This window comes from Triturus cristatus, chromosome 5_2, assembly GCF_964204655.1.
Source record: "Triturus cristatus chromosome 5_2, aTriCri1.1, whole genome shotgun sequence".
In the NCBI taxonomy this organism is placed as follows: Eukaryota; Metazoa; Chordata; class Amphibia; order Caudata; family Salamandridae; genus Triturus; species Triturus cristatus.
Window position 1 is genome coordinate 390,132,463 of NC_140588.1, and position 24,998 is coordinate 390,157,460.

At 44.6% G+C, this 24,998-nt stretch overlaps 1 protein-coding gene across 1 annotated transcript in view; it reads right to left on the bottom strand.

Annotated features, from left to right (window-relative positions):
* The window catches only part of LOC146823050 (uncharacterized), a 216,942-nt gene extending 192,177 nt beyond the window's left edge, over positions 1 to 24,765 (bottom strand). The window contains exon 1 of the mRNA XM_085607254.1: positions 24,556 to 24,765. Within this exon, the coding sequence (XP_085463380.1) occupies positions 24,556 to 24,576 (21 nt within the window). The 5' untranslated portion in view covers positions 24,577 to 24,765. The remainder of the gene's footprint in view (positions 1 to 24,555) is intronic.
* Positions 24,766 to 24,998: the final 233 nt, after the last annotated feature.

Genomic DNA, 24,998 nt, shown 5'->3' on the forward strand with positions numbered 1-24,998 from the left:
CTTTGTAGCTCGCACACGGGTGACATATCCTTAATTGATTATTTGCCTTCGCGCGCCACATGACAAATTGGTAGCCTCCTTACCTCAGCGTCCCTTTCAGGGTGTCGAGGCGATCGACACTGAGTTGTTTACCGCTTAGTTTGCGAGTAGTTAGACAGTAGTGGTGCTGGGAACGCCGCTTCACGGACTGCTTCCAACTATGTGAGACACATTTGTTTAACAGTTTGTGATTGTTCTACATCCACTTTGTCTCCCTCATCCCAGGACACTAGCATTTAGTGTGTACTCCCCCCGGCCCTGGATGCAGCACAACCCAGGAGGGTGAGTTCGTTGGATGATTTATCCAGCATAATCTAATGGGTTCTGGGCGCAGTGATTTGATATTGTGTCTCCTCCTTGTATTTGCGTTTGGTTCATTGATAAGTCCTCCATACTTTGCTCAATAGCTTTGCATGCCACGGTTGGCTTGACACCACCATTTGTCTTAAGTAACTGTTGTTGCAATGCTTATGTTGTCTTTTAATTCTATTTTGTCCCCTTTTTACTTGTTGTTATTTTCCTTCTCTGCAGGTGTGCTTTTTAGCTACGGTACCACACCTTTTTAGGGTGCTGTATGCATGCTCACTAATTAGTCTCTTATAGACATTGGGCACCACCAAAGAGGTGTAGGTAGCTACAATAATTCCCTGGTCCTGATGAATTGCCATTTATTATATACAAAGGCAAGAAACATGTTGACCTATTGATCACGTTAGCACATACACTCACTTAACTACTGGTGTCACATGTGCGGATTATACAGTTTTTAACCAGGATGGTGACCACACTACATTAAAATTATTTAGTGGATCACCTACCCCTGTTTTAACCATTGCACTTCAACCTCATTTGCACCTACACTCACCTATGTCTTAATATTGGTTTTCCCACCCCACACACACATCACTCACCGGCGTTGGAATAAAAAGATCTCCGCTAGGAAGGCCCTATTAGGTGCCTGATCGGGCATTGCACCCGCCGGCCCGATAAGGAGCAAAGACCCGGTGATGAAGCAAGACACCCGCTTGTTGGGTGTGTGAGGGTCTTCATTTTCCAAATAAGGAGTAACTTATACTCCTGCTCTTCACCACAGTTCCCTGTCAGCACCGTGTTACCCTCTTGGTATTCTGTCACACTTTGCATTTACGTTAGGAACTGCAGACATCAGCACTCCCATTAGGCGAGGGGGTTGACATACTTTAAAAAAAAATATCTGTATTATATTTTAATCTTCATTGCTATCATGAGTGTGCAAGGCCATTCGTCTGTGCATGCATATTGTTTTGCCATCATTATCACGGCATCTATTGCACGAGGCAACAAATGGAGTTTGAAAGAAATGCAATATGGGCCATATGCCCAACCTATACATTAGCTGATCGAACACACACTACCACATATATAAACACCATCAATTGCTACTGGGCCTCACACTCGCGAAGCGGGACATTGCGAGGGCCTAGAAGGATACCTCTCCACCCTCCCTTGGGGCTTGGAAGAAGGGTTTGGATTGCTGTATGGGGCTGGAAATACCTATATTTGCCACACGGGGATCCCCAGAAACATCCGAAGATATGGAAGCGATGGGCAGATTTCCGGGGGATTTATTTAGAACCGATCCTAGATCGTACAATTGATTGACACTAGGCACAACTACCACAATGAGGGGGTATGCGAAGTCTGTGACATGTCTTTTCACTTCAGGGATGCCCTTACATGCTTTGTATCACATAATGGGCATATGACACCTCAGTTGGTTGTTACAGTAATATGTTATGTGCACTATTCTCTTCTATACATCTGGCTACAAAATGTCGACATCATTATGATTACTATGTATATTTTACTGTTATGGTATTTGGCCTGGACAGGCATATTTTGGCTGTTGACAATAAAATATTGTTGTGAAAAAAAAACCACACACTACCACAGATAATAACAAGAAACTGATATGCAGGTGTTCTTGCATATTATACAAATCGGTACACTGGAAATTGTAGAGAGGGTCGTTTGCGATAGGAAATGGGATCGTCTTTTACTATAAAAAGATGTCTAAGGGCTGCATTATCTCACCCATCTATGTCTATTGTGTGAAATTCTCATCCGTTGCCGCTTGGCTCCAAGGGACTTACAGTGGTGTCCTCGGTTTCACAGGGGTCTTCAGACCCATCCCAGGTATGTCCCTTACCTATCTCTAAGGGGATGTAGTGTCAATTTGGGAACTTTATGAATGCATTGGACTTTATTTCAGTGGGTCGCTGTTCAAATGCTTGGACTTAAAAACACCTGCTGGAGCTTCCCGCCAGCTTTCTAAACATCTTCGATACAGACCTTAGTGGACCCTGCTGTTCCAGGCGCTTCCAGAATGCAAAGCTGGGCACTACTCATCTCCTCTTGGCTATGAACAGGCCAGAAAGTCCAGCCGAAGCTTAACTGACCTGCCCTGCACCCCCACTGACCTTGCCTGCATGGAAGCCACCAGCTATCTCAATGTGTTTAGAGAAGGGGACACAGCGGCTAGAAGCCATCTATCCCTCATAGCACAGATTGGAAGAGGGTTGGCGCAAGATACTACTGCTGAAAGTGCAAGCGAGCTGAGTAGCGACTCTTAGAGGTGAGCACGCACCCCTCTGCAGCACCTTTTATTGTTTGTTGTTCATCATTTGCCCCTGCTTTGATGCAAGGGCTTAGGAAACGCTAGGCTTGTGTGGACACGAATCAAGAGGGGCGTGAGTGGTCCAGTGTGAGTCACCAGACAGCTGAAAGCACTGCAAGGCCGTGCCAATGCCAGAAAGCACACTATAGAAATGCCAATAACTTGAAGTAAAATTGATGGGGTCCCTCCTCCCTACACCCACTTTGGCAGAAATGAGATGTGGAATTATCTAGCTCTGGTGACTTGCTTCAATTGGGATGGTGTGTAGTGTGAGAGATGGAAGTGTTGCTACATGCATCGTTTGCGCACTCCCCGATTCTTATACTGTCTTTTGCCAAATATGCTCTTAGCCCTTCTCCGTTCTGATGTAGCTCACACGTCTTAATCATGCACACTCTGTCTGGGTGGAGATTTGAGTGTGGTTAGGATTCTCCACATGCCGGAGACCTGATTTTATGGGTCTCCAGATACCCTATTCAATGTTTTCAATTTTGTAATATTATTTGTAGGCTCATTTCTGATCTTTTAATTTTACTTTGGTTACATCTCAATCTTTTGTGTTCAGGTATTCAGGAGGACTTTTTTCCAGCCCTCAAATGACAACCATCTTTCCTTAACAATTAGCAGCCTGATTTACAGACGTTAGTGAAAAAGTCCAAGTTCAAATACCGTCAAATGCATCCTATTACAGCAACTTTTACACATCTGTTCTCCCTCTGGTTTGTCTTTGAAGCCCTTCTCCTGGTGACCCAAACTAAACTGTTGGAAAAGAGTGGCGAAGGGCGAGGAACAGGTCATTAGACCAGGTGAATCGTGTAGCGTATACAGGCCTTGCACCATTCTACCACTATCTATTTTATGTCCTATATGATTGAAATGTGATTCTGTGCTTTTTCAAGTCACAGAAAAAGGAAACGATCATTTAGGTCTGTCAAGATACATCTTTTCTTGGCTGCAGCATAATATAAATAGAGGGGAGCAGTGAGTCAGAACTCTCAAACCTTGCTTGTTGGGAGCGTCATTCTCTTTTGGACCAGCCACGCCTGCCCACTGGAAATTGGAACTGTCTTTCATAATCTACACAGTGAAGCTTTTTAGGTCTCGCCTGGCGTAGGCCCTCGCGCATGCGCAGTTTTGCTGGCGAGATTTAATGAGATGTGGTATTTTCTGTAAGGGGCATTAAGCCCCGCCCCTCTTTTCCATTGGCTGGCGTCACCGTTTATGCTAAACGGTGGCCAGCCATTGGAAAAGAGCTCCTTGTGACGTATTCGTTCAGCTTTTTCGGCCGTCCCATTTGGACGGCCTCGCCTGCTTTGCGTTCGTCGCAAAAGGTTTCTTATCTTTATGGGGCGAAACACATGGCCCCATAAAGACAAGAAACCTTTTAGCAGACGAGAAAGCCGAGCAAATACGCCATGGCAAGCGTTTGTTTTTTTATTCCGCTCGCCGGGCGGGAACTCTCCACGTCTCGCAGTTTCGTTTCTATTTCCCCACCAATTTAGCCGTCAAAATGAAGCTCGTGAGGTAAAAAAATCAGGGGATGCGGACCTGGCGGTGGGTGTCGTACCTGAACATGAAGATGGTAGAGGATTGCATGTGTAAACGATAGCGCTGATTGTGCAGCGTCTTGGGGGAGGAGGCACAAAATGGCGGCAGAGAACGCTCCACTCTCAAGCACTTTGAACCGCAGGCTGCTTGCTCGAACTGCAATAAATGGTTAGCGACATACGGGGAGGCGAGATGCACCTTACCCGCTAGTTATACCACATCAGCTGACGGTATCTGGGGTATGCTGGAGTTTGTGCCCTCTCAAACGTCCTTTAGTCATTCGGACACCTCTGGCATTGTCAGTGGTGGAGGGCAAGTCTTGCGGTGCTTGCCACAAGCGGGGGTGGCACCATATGTGAGGGGTTGTGTCCTTGCCGCGCAGACCTTCGGTGGGCACCGGGTGATCGAAGGAGGCACAGTAACGATGGTTAGGTGGGGGGCGAGCACGATCGGGTTGCTTTAATGTAGGTAGGGTTGACGTTATCAATCCAATGCAGGTGCCCAAAAATACCGGAGATTACACAGCGGGGATTCAAGTGCCCTTCAGAGGCATTGGGAGGTTGCAGGATTCAGGCCACACACATGCCACGACCCGTGAGCTTCGGGACGACGTTGTTGATGCGAGTCAGATATGCGCAGATGCGGGGAGGCAGCGTGGCGGCGATTTGGGCACCATTCGGGGAGGTTGGTTGTTTTCCGGACTCAGCACACTGTTGAGTGGCTTAGTGGAAAGAGTGGGGGTGCTACAAACGTGCTCTCTCCCCCCCCCCCCCCGGCATAGCGCTTGCCTGAGTTGTATAGTGCTGCGAGGAGGAAGGGGCAGGTTGAGCAGTATCCCCCTTCCTTCACCCTTCTTCTGGTCTCTCCCTCCTTAGAGCCGCCTTACTCTGCCTCAATAGCAGGGCTTTAGGTGGGGCGGGTCCTGCCAGGTCTCAGACCCAGCAATCATTAAGCACTGCCTTTGAACAGCTCTCTGTGGACGGGCAGACACACTCTCGACAGTGTAAAACCCTCCAGGAAGCAGCAGTGCCTGCAGTAACTCGAGTGCCTCTTTCTCGGAATGTTGTGTGTCTGTATTGGTTTCATCCAGTGCATCGCCCGGTACAGGGGGCGCTGTGAAGTGTTGGCCTCTGTGACTGCAACCAGTGGGTGCCTAAGGGGCCACGAGTGGGCGCTCTGGAGCAAGGCGTTTGGCTGCGGGTCATAAGAGTCCAAGAGACACGCCCATCCAAACCCTGGCCTCTCTGAAGAGAGCACGGAGCGATGGTCCGCTATGTGCGAGTGTGTGAAAGGGTGGCCAGCGCTGAAGGAGGTAACAATGGTGCGTGAGATGGGGTGAAGGGTGAAATGCCGGCAGAAGGACAGCGTGAAAGACAGTAAAGACAAAGTAGTCGATGACATTTGAGATGGAAGATTCCAGAAATATGTGGGGAGATATGGCGTGAGATAGCGCCTAGCGGGCTGCAGGGGAGAGCAGGGTCATCGGGACACTCCGAAGAGCACTGTTCACTGACCTTTTGTAATGTTTGTCACAGTCTCACATTTTCAGAGTTGAACATTGTCAGTTATAATCATTCACAATAGAACGGGATGGTGGCCAGTTGGAGGACAGAATGAAAGTCAAGGGGATAACCCAGTGTCCCTCAGAACGTGGGTATTAACAATAAACAACTACAAGTGGTTCTGTCGGAGAGAAACCAATTGCTTAGTACATGTAAAGAATTAATCAGCAAAGCTAAAGTCCGAAACATTGTTTTCCAGGAGCAGGGATTGGCGCCATTCCTTACGATGGCAGGGGTAATTGGCTCACGGGGGCGTAGGACACCAGTCTGCATTATGGGGGAGACACTGGGTAGCGGGCTCGTGGGCACACAGAGGCGGTGGCGTGTGCATACTGGCGGCGGGTTCCTTGCAGTTGGCGCCCTCCCTCACAGGCTGCCTCCTCCATTCCTCACAGCCTGCCTGTCTTTGTGTCTCTCCTCTTTCCATGGGAGTTTATAAGCTCTCCTGCCTTTACAAAGACAAGACCACCACCAACTTACAATACCACATACCCGAATATCAGATGTGTGTGATTACTCTTCTGCTTAACCTGATGAAGTCATAATTATATTCCCTGAATATGAAGGGGAAAATAAGTGTGCTCTATTGAAAACAGACGACACCACTGAGACAGTTTTGTTTTTGTTTTCTGACCCATTAAGTGACAATTATGGGCCTGGTGTTTGTTAACATCTTCGGAGCAGGGTGAACTTGCCAGAACTCTCTCCTCGATCAGTTTGAAGCGCGGATAATAGGGGATGCTCACTGTTCAGCTTTGTTTTAATGGGGGTTTCGAGCAACATTTGCAGTTCAAAGAAATATATCACGGCACCAACAATGTATTCTATCCTCGGACGAAAAAAGAGCTCGCTGTTCATTTGTAGCTTGCCGTGCCAGACGTGTCTGCTGCAGTGTGTGCCAAATGTCTATCGGGAATTTTTGTGTTTCTAATTTCAGCAACAAAAAAGACAGCAGAATAAAAATGTTTTCTTCCTGATTTTCTATCAGACTTTTTCTCTACTAGCTCATGCTTTTTATTTCATATTTGGAATACGTCTGAGGGAGTTTTTGCTCCGGTTGACTAAATTCTACACGCATTGTCCCTTTGAGGCTTCTAAAATAAAGATTTTACAATGTAACGTCCATTTATTTGTTGTGAATGAGTGCAATATTCTGATCGAAGACCAGAGCTGAAAAATTGCCGAGGTGCCACGTTCGAGACTGCCATTCAGTCGAGCTTGTCTTTGAAATCTTTTCTCTATTTCAAAGCTTCCCAATGAATAATTATTGCGAACTCGAGCAGGGTCTCTTTTTCTGCGATTCCAAAAACCCATTAAATGATATTGCTCGGAGAAAACAATACTTGTGCTAATCGTGCTGTGTGCATTGATAGGCTTTTTTGTTAGGAAGGTCTAAAACAAGAAGACTTAGTGCGAGAATACTTCCAACTCTTGTGGTGACAAATTGCAAGGCACTGGCTAGTGTTACCAATGACAGAACACAATAAGACTTAGTACATACTTTAAACCAAAGCATGCGTGGCCCAGGAATTCAGCACAAGGATGAAATATAAGGTCTTGTACTTTTCGTGAATTTATTTCAGGAGGATGCATATAATGAAGATACTCTTATCACATTTCCTGTGTGCCATTACTGCAGCAATACATAACCAGGTTATTTTTTGTCATACCCTTGTAGTGTGGCCCAGCTTCCATTACGGACGTCATCGCCGTCTCCTGTAATAGTTATGCTCCAGTGTAAACAACTGTGTTTTGTGAGCAACATGCATAATGCTGCACAATAGAATTAAAGACAGGTCATGTTGGAATAAGCATCAACAAAACAGCATACACAAACCTGGAAACCTGTGTGCATTTGGTAAGCGTTCCTGATCATAAAAGAAGGCTGATTCAATGGCAGTGCCACCACTGTCTGCGTACATCTGCTCTCAAAAGGCATAGCAAACAAGCATTGAAAATGCAATAGGTCTCGCCTTTAAGTTAAAGCCATTTGCTTTGCTAATGGTATTGTATAGCAAAGCAAATGGCTTTTAACTTCATAAAAGGCGAGACCTATTGCATTTGTAATGCTTGTTTACAGACTTATAGGAGAGGTACTCATTCTTTGACTGTGCCAGAGCTGACTGCACCTTCAGTTCAGGGTCCTATCAGTGTGAAGGCAGGGCAGATCTTTTCGTGTTCCTGACACCTGCTCAAACAAGGTACAGATCTCTTGCATCCATATGATTTCTTCTGCCTCTGGCAGCCAGCAGATGGCACCCTTAGACACATGTTGTTGCACTTTCTGCAGGGTAGGACTGGCCTATAGGGTAATCAGGCAGTGCCCTACGCGCTGGACAGACAGATCAGTGTGTGAGCCATTTTTAGGTCTCTACTCTAGAAACTGCATGCGCTGTCTCGAAGAGACGTGTTGTATACACTCTGTGGACTTATATCCAACTCATTGCTTTTAATTTGTTACTTTCCTTTAAAAAGGTGTGCTTACTAGTGGTTAATCTTTCCTATGAGTCCCCCCCCCCCTTTTAGTGTTTTGTTACCCTCCATGGAGCATTACCTTATTACTTGTAACCTTACACTTTTCCCATTTTAGCAACTGTTTTAGGGACTACTTTTTCCTTTGTCTACGAGCACGTCACACAAGCGTTCAATATTTTCAGTTGCTCTGAGCTTTTCTGTAAACAGGGCTGTAATTCTTGTTCTTATCTCGTCACATTTGCTCTTCATTCAAAGACCAAGATCAAGCGTCGGACGCTGTTTCCCCGAGGGCGCCTGTTTAATTTTCTTTTGCAGACTTCAAAGTGAGAGAATCTGTCCCCCCCATCCATAGCTGCTGCCCCCTCCTTCCTTGTTTTTTAATATAGCCACCGGAACGATTACTTTTGTTCCCACACTCCGAAGGTATTGTAGCACTGTACACGAGCCAGCTGCATTACATACGAACACACACATTTTTAGGTATGAAGAGAAGTAATTAAGTCATTTGTCCAGAACCACAGGATGTTGAACCTCTCCTTGACGCCGAAACCCGGTTCCCCACCTTCAAAGTTGGCTGCTCTTCCCATTACACCCTTTCCTCTCTCATCCTCTTCATCATCCTGTTTGCTCCCTCCCTTCTCCCCCACACCAACTGGAATGATTTTTGAGATAATTTCGGCAGCTGCACGCTGTTAAAAGTTACTTAATTTTGGTAGTTGGAAAACAAAATTAATGTTCATGTAAAGCTGTGGCAAAGGAAAGCACACACACATTAAGTTATGTAAATATTTACATTAGCACGGGGCAATAAAGTGGTGGCTGCAGAGGATTCTGGGATCTGTGAGATCGATCGTGTGCCAGAAGAGACAGCAACATTACAATAAATATATATGCAGGCAGAGTCCTTGTATTTATTAAACGTTAGAATATAAATGTGCACACATAGTGGCAGAAAATGCTTTACTCTACTGCTTAGTTTATTTTTAAAAAAATAGCCACTGGGACAATTTCCACTCTTGTCTCCGTCCTCACCCACACTTTGTTGTGTTTGTTTATTACTCCCTCCTGCTGGTTGTTCTTTATTTTTATTTTTCTTGGTGTGGAGCCCCATCATCTACCTGCACTGAATCACTGTTTTTTCTTCTCTTACACTCTCTGCCCTACTCCAGCTCAAGCTGTCCCGTGCCCCTTCGAGCAACTCCTTTGCATTCTGGTACTTGTGGTACCCTCCCGGCTGTACCTGGCCTTTTTTCAGGGTTATCCCCAAACGTTTTGCCTTCCTCCTGCACTTTTTTGACCCTCTTTCTGCTGGCTTTGGGACACTGGACACTTTACCACTGCTAATCAGTGCTAAAGTGCATGTGCTCTCTCCTTTAAAACGTGGTATGATTGGTTCACCCCTATTCGGCTTATTTAATTTATCTGTAAGTCCCTTGTACAGTGGTATTGGGTATACCCAGAGCCTGTAAATGTAATGCTGTTGGTGGGGCAGCCGTGCTGCTTATGCCACCCACAATAGTAGCCTATCAAACCTGTCTCAGGCCTGCCACTGCAGTGCCTGTGTGTGCAGTTTACTGCCATGTTGACTTGGCATTTAAAGTTAGTTGCCAAGCCTGAAAACCCCCCTTTTACTACATATAGATAACCACTAAGGTAGGCCCTAGGTAGCCCAATTGGCAGGGTGCTGTGTAGGTATAAGATAGGACACATGCCTTTATTGTGTCGCACATCCTGCTATTGACAAACAGCCTATGTGGTTCCTCACTGCTGTGCGGCCTACTTTTCTCATAGGCTAACATTGGAAATTCCCTTAAAGGTCCTTAAGTGGTAATTTCTGATCTGAAAGGAATAGCTCTGCCATGTTTGATATGTATGGAATAGTGGTGATCAATCATGCTTATTGGTGTAGGTGGATTGGCCATTACTATCGGCAATGGCAGCAAGGGAACTCTCTGCCGCACTACGTGTTGCATATAATAAAACACTGAATCACTTTTTAAGATCCTTGCACACCTCTAAAGGCCAGCCACCATCATTGACCTTTCATTAATCAGTCTATTTACAACAATAGAGAGGCAAGTAACCAGGATTTTCAATAGTAAATACAATCAATATCAATGTCAAGGAACAAGGCATACACGGCCTCAGATGCGAAGTGCTACAAGAGCTCTCTTAAAAGTTGAGCGGTTGATCCGAACGAGTGCATGTACTATGCACAACCTATCAAGACTTTGACCTGACCAGAGTGGAATCTTGCTCTCTTATGGCTGCTTGCTGTCTCCTATGTACTTCTTCGCCTTACCTCTCTGCGCTCCGTGTAGCTATCTCCATTGAGTGCTATACCCTACGCCCACATGTTGCTGTCTCCTTCATGTTCTTCTCTCACAACCCCAGTGTTGCTCTCTATCTTTTGCCCCCTGCCCACTCCCCACCCCCTGTTCCTCTGTATTTTTAAATATATATATTTTTTTGAGGGCTAGGTGGCAAATTGCTGCTGCCCCTCACAAACGCACTATTGCACACTTGACATTTCTTGGGGTTTCTTCAATCTAAGTGGCACCCACCATCGTTGATCAGTCACTAAAAAAAATGGTGCTGGTGTCATTCTGTAGGCACGCACATGATATTGTATTCATGGGCCTCCAGAATGACACTACCACCAGCAGCCGCTGTATCATGCCTTTTGTTTTTGCCATACTAAACAGCCTTACAAAACAATTGCTTTTTACCAATGCAGTTTAGCATTATCAAAAAGGGCTGTCAAAGCCTCTAGGTCCCAAAGGTGAAACCTATTGGAGGGTTAAAAGACATTATCATTGACAAAGCCAATAGCTCTCGCATTGCTGAGAATTGGCTTTGCTAATGCATGTTTTAGTAGGCTGCAGGCCTATTTTATCGCCAGGTGGACCTGTTTTTACTGTTGATTTCACTGATATTACAAGAATGCTTGCCTGCAGCTGAAATAATATTTATATAGTGCTTACTACCACGACAAGGCATTGAAGCGCTTTTTGGCAAGTAGCATACAGTTTATGAACCCAAAGGTAGATTAGTGGTGGATTAGTATAGGTAAATATAAATTGATATTGGTAGGGTGGGAGTGCTAAACATGTGAGTCTGTTAGTTGGATGAATGGGATAAAGGATGGATAGAGGGGGGAAGAGTTTGGAAAGGGTTATTTGCGAGTGTGTAGTAGTAAAAGGTTTACGATGAGTCAGAGAGTGGAGGTATGGGATATTTTGGAAGAGGAACAGGATGAGTCAGAGTGGTGGTTCGATGAGGTTTGGGGAGATTAGTTAACTTTTTTTCTCTGCATTGGGAGGAAAATATACAAATATGTAGAAACATAACCACACAGAAGAGGTATACATACATAGTGATTTTAACATGATACACATATGGAAAATAAAACAGGGATTTAAAATTGTACTAGATAAAGTTCCATATCCACATGCATAGATACAAATTTACAAACTCTGACTTTCCATTTTTATGTAAATTAAGTTTTTTTTAATTTTATTATTTTCTTTTTTTTATTTATATTTTTCCACCAATATTTCAATAGTGAAGCAAATCTAGACAATTGCTATAACCATATTTACACATAATAGTGACTACAAACACAAATGCATGCAATCTCCCATATTTTGCAAAATACCCATACAGTGTGCCTTTACAAGTTCAAAACTGGTCTGATTTTCAAAATGTGGGCCACTTTTTCAGCTGTTTCGCTAATGGGGGCCAATTTTATTTTGGTTCCAGAGCCGATCTTTTGTCCCAGTCCGGCCCTGACTTTCTTCATCTCTTTAATGGGGGCCAGAGCTGGCATCCTGCCACAAGAAATGGGGAACCTCTTTCTGGTGACCACCCCAGCAGCACACACACATATATACTGCTGACAGCTAGAAGGCAGGAGGAACCATGGTGCTACCAATCTCTGCCCACCATGTGTGGAGATCATCCTCCCCCCCCGCTGAGAAAGACGCCCTCCTCGGTCACTGATAAGAGCCTGCTGTTTTCTGACTGCTCGCAGAGATCATGAGCAGTGCTACTTTCCAGGATATGCACTTGATGTCTGCCCCGCATATGAAGTATTTCATAGACATACTTCATATGCGGAGACAGGGCTGTACTGAGCCTCCACTTGACTGGCGGTGCATGTGCCAGTGGGAAGGACCTGAAGAAACCTTCAACAAACTTCTTGTTGATCCTGCATGAGACGAGTGAAGGTTGGCTCGCTAAGACGTGGTACCTTAAAAAAGCTGTCACATGAACACAGTGAGCTTGGCTAAGTGCAGACAATACAGCCATACCTGGTCCCACTGAAAAGATCCTAGATGCACTTAGCTAAGTATGCTTCCCTCTTAAAGACAAAATACCTCAGCAAGAATGGCCAGCAGTCCAGTGAGATGGGTACCTGAGCAAACCAAACCCAATGTGTTCAGAAGCCTGGCTGATAACCTCAGAGAGCTGGATCTGACAACTCATATTTGGAGAATAAGCAGTGGCGGCTGCTACCTGGAAGCAGCAGTGGGGCAGGGTGGGGGGAAGGGGTTATGGGTTAAAAGAAAAATCACATACCTCCAGGCCGGCCGGCTGGCTGGCCGCCGCCTCTCCTACGTCCTCTTCCTGGCTTCTTGGGGGGGAGACAGGAAGCATAACGCACCAGGGCTCCCAGGCTCCCTGCAGCCAATCACAACTCTTCAATGCAGCATTGTGGTTGGTCTGAGCACCGCGATCCGGCGTTCAGCCAGGGGATGGAGGGGTGGGCATGTTCTCCACACAGGCTGTCATGCAGCCTGCATGGAGAACACGGTATGGGTGCACGACTGTTTTGGGAAGCCCGAAAGGGCTGGCCAAGCACTCATGCTCACATAGGGAGTGCAAACCACTCCTCCCCCGGCTATGGAAATATCTGCCTATAGTTAGTTATAAAAACACCCATATAGATGTGCTCAGGCGCGCAACGACCATAGGGCTCAAAGGACTTAGTCCACCCCTTCCCCCCGTTGTGTGTGTCAGCCCGGGCTAAGAAAGTATCCCGGGCACACACAGACAGGTCTTGAGCTGCTGTGGGCTGACTGGTCTGGCGTCCGTCATATTGCAGCCACACCCGAGTACTTCACAGGTCTTTAAAAAACCATTTACTTGTTAACAAGGCTTTGTTGTTTTTTCACCCCTTCTTAAAGTCCTTGCATCTCCACTCTATTGCTGGAAGAATTAGCGCCCCCCCCCCGAAATTTTTATTAGCTCCCCTCGAAATGTGGCTCTAGTTGCGCCTCAGTATGTGCTCTTATATGTAAAAGAGACATTCAAACCCGCCAAGTATCTAGTGAATAAAGAAACTTTGTTTGGTCTGGTGTTCTCACCCGAGACCCTCAAATTTCTAAGATCCAGCTTCTTTTGCTCCATAGATTAATTCTCATTCACACTTTAATGTTTGGCCAAAGTTGCCTGACCAAAGAGGAGGGAAACGCAATTGGCAGACTCACATATAGTGCCCTTTAGAGGCCACCTGGCACCAGAAAACTGGCAAAGCCAACGCAACACCACAACATCAAGGGACAGGTTGGCAGCAAGCTGCAACCCCCTCTTGGAGGATTTTACGGTGATAAGCCACAAGGGAAGCTAGCAGTCAAAGGGGAGAACATGGAACATATATGTCGAGTGACATACATGACCACCAATGAAATCGTAACAAAAAATGCAAGACACACTCGATAAATTCAGCGACTGCACACTTAAGAAAAGAGATGACAACTTAATTTGCGGAACATACATGCAGACATGGATTGAGTTTGAGGTCTCGTGCTCTCATCCTCTAAGGAGGGCCACTCTTTTCAGACCAACCCACTGCCAGGCTACAGACAGCAACAAGTTGCCATTGGAAATGGTGGAAATCTCTTTATTTAAAGACTTTGCAAGAGAGCATTATAATTTTATTTACACTAGTTCTTATTTATGGGACCACTTATATAAATGATATATGATTGTTCAAAATGATTGTAAACATTGTTTGCAACCAATATCAGACTAAACACGTATTCATCTACAAGCCATGCAAATGCTATGCATGCTTTAGAAAGCAGATATGTGCACTAGTTTTAGCATTTGCCATCAAGCTGAGGTATGTGGCAAACGGGCTCAAAGTGGTAGGAAAAAAACATAAGACACATTTTACAGCCCACCTCCTTTCTACAACAAGCCACCATATAGCGTTCATTATACCTCCTCTCTGAAGCAAGTCATGAGAGAAGAAACTCTTGCCTTATGTGGCTGGAAATTCCGCACCCCAGCTGTGACCCCTTCTGACCTCTCCAGACAGAGGAGGATTCAGTGCTGAGTGATGGAGGGGCCCAGCAGTTTACTCACTGCAGCGTGTGAAGACTGTCTGAACTCTGACGCAATATCCAATCGGGGCGCTTCTGTCTGCTGCCCAGGCAGGCGGGATCCTATCACACCTGCCTCCATTAACGCAAAACTGAAAATACAACTTGCCTAAAATGGCTAGAATATTACAACTCCCAAGTCCCGCATATAGCGCTTAACTCTTCTGGTGATCCAGTTTCTATGCGGTCCCAGTTTTGATAGATAAGAGAAATTAAGATCAGGGATATATATACCTAAGGGGTGAGCCTTCATACCTTGTTTTACTGCTTCATAGAGCTATCCTTCTATTGGGTGAAAAGGAACTCTGATACGACCAATATTTACGGGGTTTTTCAAAAAACTTTTTTCTTCTCCGATTTAGCATTCCACTGTAAAATTGGGACGGAATGAGCGTCAATTATGTATGAGCCCAGATTTCGCCCGTTTTTGCACGTTTAGCATTTCATTTCCATCCCATTACCAGGTTATAACTGGTGGTAAATGGAGAACATAAAAATGGCCGCAAGTATCGTTACATTCCTTAACGGTTCTATGTTGAAGCAGGTGAAAAATCGTTTAAGCTGAGGCGGCGGATACATCTAAATTAGGAAATGGGTGCAGAAATAATTTGCCTAAGGTCACATTATTTGGTCAAGTGGAGCAGCCGAATTAGGACTGGACCCTGTTATGTTCTATTTAGCCACCAATTTGGGCAATGTGCTGTGTCTCGTGCCCCATCAAGCGCTTAAAAGTTAAAACCAAAGAAAATGCTGTTGTGTGTTACAAATTATCTCCAGTTGAACATAAAAAGTAAAACAAAAATGTAATACGGGCGTTGAAGGAGGAGAAGGGCACCTGGTAAGCTGCGTCACAGAAAGCAAAGCCAAGTTGCAAAGTTCACCCCATTTGGGAGGGTAGAGCTGAACACCACCCTCCTTAGGAAGCATTGGCCCCCGGCCTTTGTCGCCCCCAGCGGACATCTTCAGTGTTTCCCTTTAAGAAGAATTAGTCAGGAAATTCTGGAGAAGTTTCCACATAAAACCCCCTGTCCCATCAAGAGGTTAGGGCACCTTTGGGCTGTGTGTTTACAGGGCGTTCATTAATCAGACCGCAAATTCATGTTGGTATCAAAAACAATGCCAAATGTTTCATAGTAATACTTGTATACTTCACACCAATGTGCAGTGCAGATGACACCTGCTGGCATCACTGCCTCCTCTGTGGTGTTTACCCTGCTCCCTTTGCGCCCTGAGAGCCGCACTATCCATTCCAGTGGTTTCAGTCGACTGAAAGACCTTCTCACAGCTGCAGTGCCAAGCAAGCACTCGCCGTATTCAGCGCCATTTTGTGGGAATCATGGTGGTATACCACATCTTTGCAGTGGTGTTACACACAATTATGCGGTACCCAGCAAATTGTGACGAGCGGCCCCAGAGTCTCAAATATCCAACGGGTATTCATTGGCATAAGACTGAACGTAGGCCAGAGAAAGTTTAGGGTCCCCTGAAGGGTTGCAGGCCCGCCTGCACCACAGGGGCTGCAGAGGGCCAGCGTTAAGCCCTACATTTTGTCCTCAGTATCCCAGGAGCCCCCTTATTAAAAATGCACAATTCATAATTTTATTCCATGCAGAAAGCCAGACTTCCTCAGTAGAAAGTAAAAAGTGTAAAATATGGATTATTAAACACTCTGTAGGTACAAATGAGAGGTGACTTATTCATAGGTGCTCCTGCTGGCAGTGGCGTAACGCAAAATGGTGGGCTCCCCTGCAGAATGTGATGAGCCCCCCACCCGCGAGTCTCCCATTTCTCAGATATACAGTGTCCTTGGGGTGAATGTGGGCCCCTGAAAGCTTTAGGTCGCACTGAATGGTTGGGGCCTTCTATGCAGGGGCCTGCTTTGCGCCCCTGCCTGCTGCAGAGTTATTCTGTGGTTAGGTGAACGTGTGGCAGGCACCAGTTGCTTTTTACAGCTTTTCTCAAAGTTGTATTTATACTCACTTCTAAATTTATCCCTGCATGATCTAAATCTATGTTGTAGTACATGTGAGAAAGTAACCCCAAAATTCACATGCCTAGCGTAACATGAAAGTAATATTCCTATGTGGACAGATGGACGGGCCGCATGTAGGAGACGCGCATGCGCACTGGGGGCCGATATAGAACAGCCCCAAAAAGAATACTGATGACAACCGATGCCTTGTAGTGCAATGGAATGCAATCACGCAACCACGTAAGTCGGTCGTTTTGCAACAAACCAATGTCAACCTTGAAGAGCATAATAACGGACTGTCGCTTCTAACATGTTCTCCCTCTCTCAAAAGCCTACAGTAACATTACTGATAATGGTGGAAAGAGTCAAGCTGCAGTAAGTGTTGTGGGGTTCCACACCGACAATGCTGCAGCAAAGTGAATTTGCACAGTGGCTCTATACAAACCTGGACTGAAAAGGAGAACGCGAGGGCCTACACTGCTTTAGACTCATCTTTCTTGTGAAAAATTAGAACACTTTGTGTGCTCCATTGTGCAGTTAGTGAGCCTCCTGCAAGCAAGAATTATGGTACAAAACTGCTCCATTTGCGCTTACCACAACTTGATGCGCTTTCATAAAGTTCTTAGAATGGTTTGCAGCTTCACATGAGTCTGCCATAAAGGTAAACTAGAAACATTGTTATGCAAAATATAACATAGGTAGAAATGTCCGTTTTTAATAAAAATTCAATGTCATAGTTTTGGGGGGTGCGTTTCATGCAATGCAACTCAAAATAAGGTTCTAGACCCAGTAGTCTTTCATCAATCAGGATTCATACAGTGCCGCAAGCCGCCCGTGAAGGTCTCAAGGTGCTGAAGATGCTAGTTGGTTCACAGTGCTCTGTTCATTTGAACAGCTAGGACTGGAGTCCTTTCCTGAACTCTGATGGAGCAGTCTTAAGGTGCATTGGAAGGTCGCTACAAGCTTTGGCCATCAGATGAGAGAAGAAGCGTACTCCGCTGTCGGTTTGGCGGATCGGGAGTGGTCTGTGTTGAAGAGAGACAGATTGCAGGTAGATGGTCAGCTGGTGGAAAGTCATTTGTTAGTTGATGTATACTGGCCCTTTATTGTGCAGGGCTTTGTATGCATTGGTCAGCATCTTGAACTGGATTCTCTCCTGGATCAGGGGCCAGTGTAGCTTCTTGAAGTGTGGGATGATGAGAGTCTTTTTGGGGAGGTCAAGGAGGAGTCCTGCCACTGAGTTTTGTATTGTCTGTAGTCTCTTCAGGAGGAGCGCAGTGATTCCTAAGTAGAAAGTCTGCCCATAGTCCAGCCTGCTGGTGATGAGGGCCTGAGTGACGGTCCTTCTGGTGTTGATTGAGAGCCGTCTAAAATCTTACGGAACAAGCGTAGGGTGAGGAAGCAGGCAGAAGCCACTGCGCTTACTTGTTTCTGCATAGTTAACTTGGTCTTTTAATTGGCCAAGTCCAAATGTTGGCAGACTCAATGGTACTGAAACCTTAGCTGCTTCCTTCCGACTCAGGAAGGTCATATATAACAGACAGCAAGCCACACATATTGCCCAGTAGCGCCTGCATATAGCGCCCCCATCAGGCAGCTCCTCAAAATGTGCATGCACCATCATCAGGGCGCAGTCGTGTCTGACTGCTCATGCAGCACCCATATACAGTACAGAACCCCGGCCCACCCAGCAGTTTCAGAGAGCTCGCACATACTTGCCTAAACAAAGCACCCACCACAACGTAGCCCTCTTTGCTCGTTCACCTGTGTCAAAACACATGGATAGAAAAATACACTCCTATCGCCAGGACGGCAAACTCCGCTGAGCACTGCAATGTGAGGCAATTCATGCACACCTGCTTAAACACCCAAGCTCACCCCAGCAGTCAGCTGATTTGTCCCCAAATTCCTCCACTAGCCACAGAAAGAAAAGGTGGGCGGGTGAAAGCCATCCTGCTATGTACACTGTCCCCACAGCCAGTAAGGTGCCGCCAGACATCACATGCACACCTGTATTGAGCCACTGAACGTGCAACCCATTCACAAGAAGGAACTTGAAATCAATGTACCCTAAGTTTGCAAAGTTTTAAACAGAATCCCCAATATTTTTTTTTTAAGTATTTTTAAACAATGAGCTTTCTCACAGTCCGAAGAAACTCCAGGAACCACGTGACATAATATATACTCAAGTGGCTCTTGTACACTTGTACAGCCATTATGTGATAATCAATAAACCGTAATAAAGACATGCCATAACAAAGGATCCAAAAATTGTGGAATTGAAGATTACTTGGTGCTAATTAAAAAAAAACAATACAGATCATTGACACAATTTAAATTCTCAGTATTTTTAAAAATAACTTATCAAAGACTGATAAAGAAAAGAGTTAAAACGAAAGAGGACCTAACGTTATTAGAAACACTTAGGCTATCGGCAGAAATAACAAAGCCCCCTGTACATTCTAATCAAGTGATTTTTAACAACTTTTAGTATCCAACCATATTTATACATTGTGCCTGGTGGATATGACCGGTTCCTATTGACCAGATTCAGACTTGGGATTTTGTATAGACTTATAAGCTTCCCAAAAATGAATGACTGGTCACAAGTTCTACATTTGTGTCTCTGCGATGACCGTTCAGAACAATCATCCCTACATGCTGTCCTATTATGTACATTTTATGACAGACCTAGGAAAACGTTGATTATACCAATTTTAAGAATCCTTGGGTATTAGACAATGTCGTCCTGCTTTTCTTGCATTACAGTTTTGGGAAAACGAACACATAGTTTGGAGGGTAGCAATGTTTTTAAAAAGTGTACTTAAATGCAGGAAAAGCATTGTATTATGATTGCCTGGCTTACCATGGAAAAAAAGGACAGTAATGAACTTTTTATTTTTTGAGGATTTAGGTGGCAGAACGAGATGAATTAATTTTATATTGGATATTGTTATCTTTATTGTGTAATGCATTGTGGTTTTATGTGCTTTTATGATTGTCTAAGACAGCAATCGAATAAAGCTTTGTTGACGGACTGATAATGTTTATAAATATGGCCATGTGTAGCAGTAGATCTCAAAGTAGGTTGGAGTAGAGATATGTTTGGGGGTAAAGGTGGGCGTCAATTTGCCGGATTGGTGCAGAGGCCAGTGTAGTGGTAGACATAGAGATTGTGGTATCCGTAGGTGTAGCAGTGGATGTAAATGCAGGTGTAGAGATTCGTGAAGGGGCAGGGGTGGACATTAAAGTAAGATATGTGTAGGGATAGAGGTATGTATATAGGTAGATGAAGTAGGTTTAGTAGGAGTTGAGATAGTGGTAGGAATAAAGGTAGGAACAAGAGTCAATGAAACAGGCATAAGAAGTATTGGGTTTAGTACAAGGGTTAGGCTAAAGTTTGATTATATTTTCATCACCATAGGATAATTTATTTTGGGTTGTTCATTACTGACAAAATTGAATGAAAACTTGTCACTATGATTTCTTTAGTTTTATATTCCTTATTATTGGGTTTTTTTTAAACTTATTTTTATTGCCATTTTTACATTAGACACATTGTACATCATATTCCTTATTATTGTTTTTCTTCATTGTGCATTCCATGCAGCTACATAAATTCCAGTGGTGTAAATATTATATTAAAAATGACATGAGTTATTTCTAGAAAACAGTGCAAACTCCATCTAATAGCATTGAGAAATACAACCAAAGTGGTACCCATTAAATACATGTAGTTGCCTAATTTAGACTTGGACAACGTTTTAAACTTGCAAAAAAGTTTATTTTATTTGGAAAACTTCTAGTCATTCATGAGAACACTTTGTTCAGAATCCAGGATGCTTTTATGGCACAGTAGAGGAAGAAGAGTATCCTGCTTTCGTTAATTCACTTCCTCATCCATGCATTCATTCACTCCAGTAATCCAGTCACACAATTACTTTCTAACTCCCTCACCACTTCACATTCATTCATTAAGCATTCAATGCCATTTTCATTCACTCACTTCGTCATTAATACACCGAGTCCCTCACTTCCCTCCCTACATCAATCCATCACTCATTCTCTTTTATACTCATTGCTTTTATCAGCTGAATTATATGCTCACTAATTTATTTCTTCCAAATGATACTCATTCACGAGTTCATTTCTTCACTTGCTTAATTGCTCATGTCTTAATCATTCATTCGTTTAACTACCATTCAATAACACATTCAGTTGCTCACTCAAGTACAGTCATTTACATCTTCCCTGATTTCTTCCCTCAGCCACTCATGTCTCAGTCACATCCTCCTTTACTCACCTAATCGCTTACTTCTTCCATAACTGACTCATTCAGTCAACCCTCCTTCACTTTACAATGAATGAACTCTTTTAATCTATATACTTGCCTTAGGATGTCCATACATATTTGAAAAGCCAGATAGCATTACAAAGACTGATTAAGGGTGTGCCAAAGATGGTTTCTTATCCTACAGACGGCCCAGAGGGAGGATGGGGAAGTAACGAAACCTGCAGTTTTGTATTGTCTTTAGTCTCTTCGGGAGGAGTGAGGTAATTCCTACTGATAGTGTGCCTGTAGTCCAGCCTGCTGGTGATGAGGGCCTGCATGATGGTTCTTCTGGTGTTGCTCGGGAGCCACCTGAAAATCTTGCGTAGGGTGAGGAAGCAGCTGCACAAGACTGCGTTTACCTGTTTCTGCATAGTTAACTTGGTCTTTTTACATTGCTAAGTCCAAATGCTGGCAGACTGAATGGTACTGAAACCTTAGCTGCATCCTGCTGACACATGAAGGTCATATATAACAGATAGCAAGCCACGCATAGTGCCTAGTAGCGATGCATATAGCGTCCGTCAGGCAGCTCCCCTAAGTGAGCACGCAGCAGAGAATATGGTCTCCTTCAAGCTATCGAAGCGGTGGCTCCCTTCTAGCTGTTGTACAGAATACGTGGGGAAGGATCCTACTGACACTTCAGAGCAGGCTCCATTAGATGGTTCTGTGCTGCCCCCAAGGACAATTTGCCCCGTCCGACATACAAATTTGCCCTTGTGATGAGTCGTTCCCGCAGACCCTTCTACACTGTCTTTCTGCAAATGTTACCTCTCCCTCATTAAACGGTTTTTACTTTCATTTCTACGCAAATATAAGTTTAGCAGATGCAGAGTAGCATTGATGTTTTCCCAACAACAAGAAGGTCACCATACTCGCAAGGAAGTTGGTTCTTTTTTAAAGAAAGCACTTTATTTGTGCAAACCTATGCTGTTTTAGTACTTGTCTTGCTGGTCGTTTTTATGTCATTCTTTTTATTTGATATTTTATTATGCCTCGGTGCGTGCTTTTTAATAATTATTTGCTTTAATGCTTAATGTAGTATTATGATTTTATCATGTATATGATCTGTTTCTACGAGATACAATAAAGAACAATTAAATTAATGAATCTATAAATGTACCCACTCATGTTGACTCCCTCTATCGGTCGGCCATTCATTCACTCAGTGATGCGGTAACACCAACTAGCACATCTGAGTAGCCTAACACAGCATGGCACACACTATATACCACGTGACTGCCTCGTTTTAGAACACCGCGAATACTAGAGAATGGGAAGGCTTAAGAAAAAATTTCGGGGGGGGGCTGAATCTTTAAGCAATAGGCAGAGTGGGGCTGCAGGGGCTCTTAGAAGGGGTGAAACAACAGCGAGGCCTCATTAGCATGCAAATGGTCTTTTAGAGACCTGTGAATTGCTCGGGTGCGGGTGTGTGTGTGTGTGCCCGGGAAACTGTCTCATCCCGGGCTGCCACACACGACGGGGGGAAGGGGGGGGGGGGGGGGGGGGGGTCTGAAGCCCTTTGAGTCCAATGGGTGTTGCGCGCCTGGTCCCTACATTTGCACCGATTCATGGGGCCGCATGTTTTCCAGGAGTAGACAGTAGCAAGTTCAGCTCATTTCATTTCGCACTTCGGTGCAGCCTTTGCTCGCCTCTGCGCATCTCCTTTTGCGCATCGCTTCTTCTCATAAAATCTGCTGCTGCGTCACTGCCAGCCTGGAGTAGGAAAGACGGTCTCACACTACTAACGACGTGGCAGCCCATGAGCAGAAGGGAGTCAGCCGTGGTCTCGAAGGAGCTAAGGGGATCTGTTCTGACGGACCCCCTGTGGACCCTCGACTCAAGCACGTGCTCGGCGGACCTTTCTCCCGCGAGCAAGTGATTCTTTTTAGACAACGTGTTCATTAACCTACGAGTTGCAATTTCTGCAGGATATCTAAACGCTGACAGAAAAAAATAGCAAACGATTTTAGCAGATGCATCACACACGCCTTGAGGAGTGAAACATTGCATTAAGGCTAATTTATGAGAAGTGTGCAAAAATTAAACTATCACGTTTTAGTAATATGCTTTCCACTTGTGTAACTTTTCTTTAAACCTATGTCTTTTCTTTGACCCACATAGCATATTTTCCGTTTAAATTATACTTTAAGGTTTCTATGTTTTTTTAATTTGCTACAAAATCTCTACTTTGCTCTTTGTACACTCAGAGAGCAACAATCTTTGCACCTGTTGAACTTTGGTTAAATCATAAAGGGCCTGCATTTCATCTCCTGCTCAATTTACAAGTCTGTGATAACTGCTGCCCTCTGAATTTAACGTTAGAATATATATATATACATTTAAAAAATATATATAATAGCTCCTTCACACAGGTCCACTTTCATAAAAACCCGTGTGCCATACACATATTGCCATTACACAGGAGCATACGAAATCAATTAGACCCTTTTCATCCCTATCAGAGCAGGGAACAATGAGATATTAAAATATATACACTAAAATATCCTTTTGTGCAAGAGGCAAACTATTTACCAATTAAATACATACATGGAAAAAACGCGACAACCCCCCCCGCCCCCAAAAAATATACATATATACAGTTTGATACATTTCCCTTAGTATGAGGGTACAGTTAAAGTCCTAATATTTGCCTGATCGAGATGACGCCAAAGCATCCCATTTGCCAATACTGCTTGAAACTGAAATCCAGGAATTCACTAACAGAGAGTACCTGTGTGCTACTGAGAGGTACTCCCACGTCTTTTTCCCTTTCCTGCCCTCTTTTCTCCTGCTCTGGGTCAAAGTCTAAAGATGGGAAAATAAGTGCAGGTCCTCCGAAAAATGAGTGCTGGGCCCACCACCTGCAGCCACCGGCACAAATTAAGCACTAGTTCCAACACAATGATATTTGCCAACATTAAGAGGCCAACCTCCCCCCCCCCCCCCTGCAGTGAACTGGTGCTGCATTCGCACTAGCACAAGAACCTTAGAAGCGCTAACTGATAAGAGGACATACAACACAAGCAAGACGGACTTACGGAAGAGTTACCAGTGAGGAACCCCGCAGTTCAGACTGCTCTTGCATTAGTGACTTACTTACAGTGTTATAAACCTCGATAGAAAGCTTTACTTCTCTTTTATCATGTAAAGCGTGGAGTGACTCCCAGGCATCTTTCTCTCTGCCCATCACTTAACTACAGCCTTCCCTATTGTCACAGTCTAATTAATTGCCCCTGGCGGACATCTTTTACACCAGTGTTCCCTTGCCAGTTGCAATACAGTATTTGATTAAAGCTATTGTCACCCAAAGCAAGCAGATGTATACCTGTGACCACAAAAGTAACACCTTAAGTACACATTACAGGCACTGCAAAATATAAAGTAAATCAGATAGGTTATAATTGTGAGTTGGTTCTGCTGCTGTTAACTTTTCACCATTCAGCATACAAATCTTGCAACCTTCATAGATCACAGGGTCATTTCAGTCTTATTATGGTGGATGAGCTGCCAAATATGTCCAAGTAAACCACTGTGATATACAGAGAAGAAAGTAAATCAGCAAACGCATTAACAAATCTTACCTTTGCACTTGGAGTACCCATAGTGTTGCAACTACTAGCACCGAGCTCCAGCGCTCTGGTGGGCACCAGCTGCAAATGGTGGTGAGGAGATTCCTGCCTCTTCACTGTCTCTTCATAGTACGGTTGCTGGAATGGTGGGCGTCTGCTAGCTGGGCTCCGCTCTCCTTCCTGGAGCTCTGCGCTCAGACTACTCGGGGCAGGTTGTGTCAGCCCTCCAGTGAGCCCATAGGATTCACAGAGCTCTCTGGGCTGCCTTACAGAAGTCCCCAACCTGGTGAGAAATACCGGACGTCTTCAGTGCAAATATCTTTGCATTCTTTAAGCAAAAGATCCTTCCCCCTTGTGCCAGTCAGCGCACACCTAATGTACCGAGCTAGAACACCTTTATATCCTTAAGGGGTAAAGATTCGCTCCTAACATTGTCGAGGAATACTTCATTTACT